The sequence below is a fragment of the Nerophis ophidion genome, linkage group LG19 (assembly GCF_033978795.1).
Source record: "Nerophis ophidion isolate RoL-2023_Sa linkage group LG19, RoL_Noph_v1.0, whole genome shotgun sequence".
Lineage (NCBI taxonomy): Eukaryota > Metazoa > Chordata > Actinopteri > Syngnathiformes > Syngnathidae > Nerophis > Nerophis ophidion.
Window position 1 is genome coordinate 16666395 of NC_084629.1, and position 9458 is coordinate 16675852.

A 9458-nucleotide genomic window follows, 5' to 3' on the forward strand; every position below is an offset into this window, starting at 1 on the left:
TAAATGACGTGTGTTATTGTCTCATAATGATTTTCAACGATAGGCCGAATTCCAAAAAAAAGTGCAATACCCCTTTAAGTGTGACTGGACCTGATCATGCCACTGTCACCCTGTCCACACAGAGATTACACATTTTTTCAGAACACTCTTTCACACAATAAAAGCACTGATACCACCTCCAAATCTAGAAAATTGTAGCATGGACTTCGAGTCGGCATTTATCAATGAAGGCGGACATTGCAGAAACGGTGTGTGCTTTCAGTCGGAAGTAGAGAGAGGAAAGGTACCTGTTCTCTGTATGGAGTTGGGGGCAAAGCTTTCTTTTTGGAGGACGATGTGGCCTTGGCCTTGTCACGACTTTTCAAGACACTCTCGGTGTAACGCCGCCTCAGAGCCCCCAGCGCCTCCAGGTACTCCAGGCAGTTCTGGTTCTGGGAGTAGAGCCAAATGCGGTCTTCTTGTCCCTGGTGGTAGTACAAGTTGGACTCGATGCTCACTGTGCTTTTGCTCCGTTTCAAAACTGACTGGGATCGCTCCCCCAGCACTAACAGAGATGTGCTACGGACCAGCCTGACTGTGCAGGCGCTGTAGTCCGGCCCCAATCCTCCACCCTCGCAGGAGCCGCTGTTGTTTCGCCCTTTCTGTCCATTTGGACGGAACACATGATTGATCTTCCTGAACATCCCTCTAAACGAAGCCTTTCGGGGTTGAAATCTTACCTCTGGGGTCCATAGTCCTATCAGAACCGAGCTCACCTGGATGTGTCTCTGTCCAAGGTGCTGAAATGACGGAACTGATCTCATCCTGAGTGCTTGACGTTGCTTGGTTACAGCTCTGTAAGTCGACACTTTAGAGCAACTGGCCTGGTTTAGGTGTCAGACTATCACCAAAGGTCCTTAAAGATACATACGTATTGCATCAAAAAGGACAGGACATTATAAATGCAGTTTAATGCATTTGAATAAAACTTGGTTAGGAAAAAGTCAAGGAAATAAAGAAAAATCCTCTAACCAATTCAACGAATAGTACAAAATATAACAAAGCGACTTTTATTAATAATAAAACACGGTGTCTTGTGTTTCCTGATTCTTTTGTTGGACTTTCTAAGATTCCAAAATGAGACAGCTGCCAAGCCAAGGTGGAAAAATCCCATCCATAAATAAAACCTCAAAGTAAAGCTGAATACACTTTCGCTTATTTCTCTTTTCACTTATTAATAATACATGACTTATTAATATGACTTTTGACCTAAGTTTCCCGTGAGGAAATGACGACTAGTGGTTACTTAACCTGAGTGTGAAAGTGACATTTCTGCTTCAGCATTTTGTGTGGTTAGATGAAAAGAAAATAGGAATTAGTGATTCTTCGATGTTATTTTGATTAGATTAGATTGTTAATTGATTGATTTAAATCTCTCTTGAGGAATCTCTTTGTGGAGTTTCTCCTCTGTACTTATTCTTCCTCCCACTTTTCTAAAACATTCATGCTGGGTTAAAGGGCAACTGCACTTTAAAAAAAATGTTGGGGTTGGGGGGGGATTTTGCCTAAAATTCACAACCACTATGTAAGACAATAATACATATGGTTTTTCTTCCATCCATCCATCCACCGCTTATTCCCTTTTGGGGTCGCTGGCGCCTATCTCAGCTACAATCGGGCGGAAGGCGGCGTACACCCTGGACAAGTCACCACCTCATCGCAGGGCCAACACAGATAGACAGACTACATTCACACTCACATTTACACACTAGGTCCAATTTATTCTTTTTTATCCATTCTAATTTGTAAAATACAGCAAGTATGAGGTGGCTAACAATGCAGCTAATGGACGTACACAATTTCGTCCATGAAGCCCTCTAAAAACATCCAAAAACTGCCAACAATACTCCATTTACATCTCGTGACCTGAATATCAATCATTATATTATTATAAGTGCTACCTCAGACAAACTATTTTTAGAGGTGCAGTGATCATAGCGACATACTGAGTTAGCGAAAGTTAATTCTAGATTATAAATCATGCCTCTCACCTGGATAGTAGAAAGTTGTGGTCCTAAACAGACAAGTTGGTAACTTTGACATCCAACGTAGACCTGGGGATGGCAAGTAAAACATGAAAGGATGCTTATTTGCGGCACTTTTTTAAAACTGCTTGAGGATTATGATTATTTTTTTCATTCAAACAGAGAGATATAAACATCTCATCAGTCAGTGAGAGCAGACATTGTACTTATGTAGTGCATCCAGAAAATATTCACAGAACTTCACTTTTTCTACATTTGTTTATGTTACAGTGTTAATCCGAAGTGGAATATAATAATTTTCGTCCTCAAATTTCTACAGACCATAACCCAGAATGAAAATGTGAAAAGTTTTTTTTTTAATTGCAAATGTAACGAACATAAACAAATACAAATATCACATAAAAACACTTTACTTACCACTGTAATTACCGGACTACAATACTTTTCATTCAATGATTGTAAATAATGTAAAAATAACGTAAAAACAACAGTATAAAGAAGTCATCCTGTTCCATTACCTTTGTTCATACTGTCACTACTCAACTGCCTAAGAACTGTTGACACCTTCATATGTGTTCCTTCCTATACTGTATATACTGTTACACTATTTGATCTTGCACTAGTACTGTATTTGATTACTGTACTTCTACTTGTACTGATACTTCTACCATAACTTCTGTGACTTATTGTGCAACTTAGCTGTCTTATAATTAATGTACATCAGAGCTATTCAATTGTTGTATTTCTTTGTATTTAGTGTATTAGATTCTGCAACTAGTGAATGGAACCCACTGTACACAATATCTGAAGAGCATGGAAAAAAAAGCATTTCACTGTGGTGTAGTCTGCATGTGACAAATAAACCTTGAACCTTGAACATAAGTATGCATTTGCTCAATACGTTGTTGATGCACCCTTGGCAGCAACTACAGCCTCAATACGATGCCACAACCTTGGCACACCTATCTTTGGGTATGCACCCATTCCTCTTTGCCCATTCCTCTTTGCAGGACCTCTCAAGCTCCATCAGGTTAGATGGGAAGTTTTGGTTTTCATCCAGGATGTCTCTGTACATTGCTGCATTCATCTTTCCGTCTATCCTCACTAGTCTCTTAGTTCCTGCCGATTAGAAACATCCCCACATCGTGATGCTGCTACCACCATGCTTCACTGTAGGGATGGTATTGGCTTGGTGATGAGTGGTGCTTGGTTTGGCATTCACGCCAAAGTGTTCAATCTTTATCTCATTAGAACATACATGACTATTTGGTAGATTGCTACAGAGATGGCTGTCCTTCTGGAAGGTTTTCCTCTCTCCACAAAGGAATGCTGTAGCCCTGACAGAGTGACCATTGGGTTCTTGGTCACCTCCCTGACTAGCCTAAGATGAATGCAGCAATGTACAGAGACATCCTGGATGAAAACTAATGCTTCTCATCCAACCTGATGGAGCTTGAGAGGTGCTGCACAGAGGAATGGGCGAAACTGCCCAAAGATACAGTAGGTGTGTTAGCTTGTGGCATCGTATTAAAAAAGACTTTACGCTGTAATTGCTGCCAAAGGTGCATCAACAAAGTATTGAGCAAAGGCTGTGAATATTTATGCGCATGTGTTTATTATTATTATTATTATTATTATTAATATATCAAGAAAATATTTTAAACAAACTTTTCACATTGTCATTATGGGGAATTGTCAGCCGAATTTTGAGGAGAAATTTTTTTTCCCCCATTTTGGTTAAGGCTGTAAAGTGAAGCACTGTAAATACCAGATGCTCTGTAAATGGTAGGGTGTTTTTTGAGACATTTTTTGTGAATTCTCACTGAAATTTAACATGGCAAGAAAACATTCCTATCATAAAGAAAATTCCCAAAAATATTGGTAGTTTACAAGAAAATTTTGGGCAAAATTATACTGAATAAAATTTACAACTGCTCTGAGACAGTGATTGAAAACTAATCAGACATTCACGCACAATTAGATTATTCACTTATTTTTTTGGTTTTGTAGTTTTTTGTCCATGATCTGAGTTTCTTAGCACTGAAATAGAAGTTAAGTAGAATATATGTAGAATATGTTTATATTATTCATATATGATATATTATATATATAATATATGATATAAAGTATACTATTTATATTATTATTGTTGTCTATTGTGAGCGAACTGGGGTGCTGAAGTTCCCCCAGGGATCAATAAAGTACTTTCTATTCTATTCTATTCTAAAAACCCCGTTTCTATATGAGTTGGAAAATTGTCTTAGATGTAAATGTAAACGGAATATAATGATTTGCAAATCCGTTTCAACCCATATGCACTACAAAGACAAAATATTTGATGTTCCAACTCATACATTTTATTTTTTTTTGCAAATAATAATTAACTTAGAATTTCATGGCTGCAACACGTGCCAAAGTAGTTGGGAAAGGGCATGTTCACCACTGTGTTACATCACCTTTTCTTTTAACAACACTCAATAAACGTTTGGGAACTGCGGAAACTAATTTTTGAAGCTTTGAAAGTGTAAATCTTTCCCATTCTTGTTGTATGTAGAGCTTCAGTCGTATTTTTTATTTTACGCTTCATAATGCGCCACCAATTTTCGATTGGAGACAGGTCTGGACTGCAGGCGGGCCAGGAAAGTACCCGCAACTTTTTTTTTTACGAAGCCACGCTGTTGTAACACTTGTCTTGCTGAAATAAGCAAGTGCGTCCATCATAACGTTGCTTGGATGACAACATATGTAGCTCCAAAACCTGTATGGACCTTTCAGCATTAATGGTGCCTTCAAAGATGTGTAAGTTACCCATGCCTTGGGCACTAATACACCCCATACCATCACAGATGCTGGCTTTTGAACTTTGCGCTTATAACAATCCGGATGGTTAATTTCCTCTTTCTTCTGGAGGACACCACGTCCACAGTTTCCAAATATAATTTGAAATGTGGACTCGTCAGACCACAGAACACTTTTCCACTTTGCATCAGTCCATCTTAGATGAGCTCGGGCCCGGCGAAGCCAGCGGCGTTCCTTGGTGTTGTTGATAAATGGGTTTGGCTTGCACTTACAAATGTAGCAACCAACTGTTGTTACTGACAGTGGTTTTATGAAGTGTTCCTGAGCCCATGTGGTGATATCCTTTACACAATGATGGCGGTTTTTGATGCAGTACCAGTTAAGGGATCAAAAGTCCGTAATATCATTGCTTACGTGCAGTGATTTCTCCAGATTATCTGAACCTTTTGATGATTTTACGGACCGTAGATGGTAAAATCCCTAAATTCCTTGCAATAGCTCATTGAGAAATGTTGTTCTAAAACTGTTCAACAATTTGCTTACAAAGTGGTGACCCCCACCCCATCCTTGTTTGGGAATTATTTAGCATTTCTTGGAAGCTGCTTTTATACCCAATCATGGCACCAACCTGTTCCCAATTAGCCTGCACACCTGTGAGATGTTCCATATAAGTGTTTGATGAGCATTCCTCAACTTTATCAGTATTTATTGCCACCTTTCCCAACTTATTTGTCACGTGTTGCTGGCATCAAATTCTAAAGTTAATGATTATTTGCAAAAAAAAAAAGTCGATCAGTTTGAACATCAAATATGTTGTCTTTGTAGCATATTCAACTGAGTATGTGTTGAAAATGATTTGCAAATCATTGTATTCCGTTTATATTTACATCTAACACAATTTCCCAACTCATATGGAAACGGGGTTTGTATTCTATTCTATTCTATTCAAATGTGTAATGTCTTGTGATTTATGTATTCTTTTGTATCATGACCTGTTGAATGTTTACTGTGTTGTACCTGCCTGAGGACAACGAATGAAAATGAGCTATTGTGCTAACTACATGCATATATTTACATTGTTGCTCTATGTTGATAAATATGCATTGTCCTAAATCAAATAAATACCGTATTTTTCGGACTTTGAGTCGCAATTCTTTTCCTGATTTGGCCAGGGGTGCGACTTATACTCAGGAGCGACTTATGTGTGAAATAATTAACACATTACCGTAAAATATCAAATAATGTTATTTAGCTCATTCACGTAAGAGACTAGACGGATTTCATGGGATTTATCGATTAGGAGTGACAGATTGTTTGGTAAACGTATAGCATGTTCTATATGTTATAGGTATTTGAATGACTCTTAGAATAATATGTTATGTTAACATACCAGGCACCATCTCAGTTGGTTATTTATGCGTCATATAACGTACACTTATTCAGCCTGTTGTTCACTATTCTTTATTTATTTTAAATTGCCTTCCAAATGTCTATTCTTGGTGTTGAGTTTTATCAAATAAATTTCCCCCAAAAATGCAACTTATACTCCAGTGCGACTTATATGTGTTTTTTTCCTTCTTTATTGTGCATTTTCGGCAAATGCGACTTATACTACGGAGCAACTTATACTCCGAAAAATACGGTAAATGTAAACACAAAAAAGGTTTTCATGGGTGCCAACTGCCTTAAATCTAACTTGAACAAGCAATGCAAATTCAAATGCAGCTGGCAGGAAATCAACAAAATGTACGTACATTTTGGTTCTTTTGCGTGTTATTATTTTTAAACTTTAAAACAAGATTGATTTTTTTTCTGCTGCAACTCCGACCACCTTGGTGGATGTATGCATGGTGCAGCTGCAGCATGGATTACAGAGAAAGGGGAAGAACGATCCGAAGACAGTTCTCACTTCCTCTCATGGTGGTGTGTGCCGAAGTCATTAGCAGACATAAGAGACAGTGGCTGGGGGTGGAAAAAAAAATATATCTTGCAAGTTGCTAACATGCTTTGTGAAGTCAAATTGTTGAGCATGATTTATGGACAAGCAGAGGAATCGGACCTACCGCGTGATGAGAGGCAGGACACGGTTGCCAGGTCAACGTCTCCTTGTAGTTCCTCAGAGCAGGTGGACAACAGGAGTCCTTCACAAGACCAAGACTCCCAGCTGGAGTCTTTGGATCTGTACAGAACCCAGCCTGGAAGAGAGAACCTTCCGGGTATAGAGATCCTGGCACCGGCCCGCTCTGGGGGGGACGCCGCCGCCTTCTTGGTACCGTCTTACTGCCAGAGCATCTGCCTGAACTACAGCGACCTTCACATCGGGGGCGATCAGGTGCTGCCATTGTCGGCTGACAACCAGGAGCAGATGGTGGTTGAAACCCAGGCGGTCGGTCCTTTTCTGCAGTCCTGCGATGTGCCCCCGCCTGCGGAGGAATCCCCTTTAGGGGGTCTTCTGCGGTCACTCAGGGGGGGCTCCAACCACTGGAGGCAGGGAAGTGGTCGCGATCGCAGCGTTATGTTCCAAGGTTGCGAGGGCCCCTTCTCCAACTCCCTCCTGAATCGCTACCTGGAGCAGAAGCTCCTGGATCTCTACCAGCAGTACATGCTGGAGAACATGGCCAGGGACAGGGGTGCGGACCCGGGCCCCAATTTCCCATTACCGGGCTCCGAGATGTTCCTGAGCAGCCTGGACCAGATCACCCTGCAGCTGAGCCGGGATGGGAACTTGGAGGCGGGCGTGGCCAAGGACATGGTGCTGTCGTGCCTGTTGAGGGTGGCTGGAGACATGCAGTCCAGTGAGATCAGCACACCTTTCCTGCAGATCTCCAGCGACGCATCTAAGGAGCACATCAATAAAGCGGGACAAAAATAATTTGTTTTTTCTGCCTCTCCTTTGTAAAGGCTAACAAATCCCAATCAAAACCTTTTGAATGTGTGCCGCTTTGCTTATCGTGCTATTTTGTACAATGGTGTAATGATTCTGATGTCAATAATCTGTGGGTTGAACTCAAAATACTTTGGACGACTTGTTCATCCATGTGTTTTGAAGATGTCTACACAGTTTAATAAGATCGAACAAAACCCTAAAGGCCTACTGAAATGAAATTTTCTTATCTAAACGGGGATAGCAGGTCCATTCTATGTGTCATACTTAATCATTTCGCGATATTGCCATATTTTTGCTGAAAGGATTTAGTAGAGAACATCCACGATAATGTCAGAAACTTTTGGTCGCTAACAGAAAAGACCTGCCTCTACCGGAAGTCGCAGACGATGACGTCACATGTTTGATGGCTCCTCATATATTCACATTGTTTTTAATGGGAGCCTCCAACAAAAAGTGCTATTCGGACAGAGAAAACGACAATTTCCCCATTAATTTGAGCGAGGATAAAAGATTTGTGTTTGAGGATATTGATAGCGACGGACTAGAAAAAAAAAAAAAACACGATTGCATTGGGACGGATTCCGATGTTTTTAGAGACATTTACTAGATTCATTCTGGGAAATCCCTTATCTTTCTATTGTGTTGCTAGTGTTTTAGTGAGTTTAATAGTACCTGATAGTCGGAAGGGTGTCTCCACGGGTGTCTTGACGCGCAGTGTCTCAGGGGAGTCGACGGCAGCAATGGACGACACAAGCTCAGCTTTGTCTGACTTTTTAACCACAATTTTCTCACCGAAACCTGCTGTTTGACTTGTGGTCGGGATCCATGTTGGCTTGACCACGCTCTGATCCATAGGAAAGTTTCACCTCCGGGAATTTTAAACAAGGAATCACCGTGTGTTTGTGTGGCTAAAGGCTAAAGCTTCCCAACTCCATCTTTCTACTGTGACTTCTCCAATATTAATTGAACAAATTGCAAAAGATTCAGCAACACAGATGTCCAAAAAACTGTATAATTACGCCGTTAAAGCAGACGACTTTTAGCTGTGTGTGTGCGCTGCGCTCATACTTCCTCAAAACCCGTGACGTCTTGCGTACACGTCATCATTACACGACGTTTCGAAGACGAAACTCCCGGGAAATTTAAGATTGTAATTTAGTAAACTAAAAAGGCCGAATTGGCATGTGTTGCAATGTTAATATTTCATCATTGATATATAAACTATCAGACTGCGTGGTGGGTAGTAGTGGGTTTCAGTAGGCCTTTAAAGGCGCACTGAACTATTTTTTGGAATTGCCTCTATCATTCACAATCCTTATGTGAGACAACAAGACATACGTTTTTCTTTTTTGTAATGCATTCTAACTCACTGAAGGATTGCACTTCATTGAAACAAAAATGTAGCTGTTTGGTCACAATACCCAGCAATATGTTTGGAAGAGAAAAGGTGAGGCCTTTAAGCCCAGGAATACCAATCCTACTGTCAAGCATGGTGGTGGTAGTATTATGCTCTGGGCCTGTTTTGTTGGCAATGGAACTGGTGCTTTACAGAGAGTAAATGGGACAATGAAAAAGGAGGATTACCTCCAAATTCTTCAGGACAACTTAAAATCATCAGCCCGGAGGTTGGGTCTTGTCTGCAGTTGGGTGTTCCAACAGCATAATGACCCCAAACACACGTTAAAAGTGGTAAAGAAATGGTTAAATCTGGCTAGAATTAAGGTTTCAGAATGGCCTTCCCAAATTCC

At 40.5% G+C, this 9458-nt stretch overlaps 2 protein-coding genes across 2 annotated transcripts in view; one reads left to right on the forward strand and one right to left on the reverse strand.

Annotated features, from left to right (window-relative positions):
- Positions 1 to 847, reverse strand: part of LOC133538072 (uncharacterized protein C13orf42) — an 11454-nt gene extending 10607 nt beyond the window's left edge. Inside the window, exon 1 of the mRNA XM_061879357.1 lies at positions 288 to 847. Coding sequence (XP_061735341.1) covers positions 288 to 803 — 516 coding nt within the window. The 5' untranslated portion in view covers positions 804 to 847. The remainder of the gene's footprint in view (positions 1 to 287) is intronic.
- A 5849-nt stretch (positions 848 to 6696) lies between these two features.
- On the forward strand, positions 6697 to 8467 carry LOC133538071 (TLR adapter interacting with SLC15A4 on the lysosome). Its single transcript, XM_061879355.1, has one exon. It carries the CDS (start codon positions 6826 to 6828, stop codon positions 7693 to 7695), a length of 870 nt encoding a protein of 289 aa, XP_061735339.1. The 5' UTR covers positions 6697 to 6825; the 3' UTR covers positions 7696 to 8467.
- Positions 8468 to 9458: the final 991 nt, after the last annotated feature.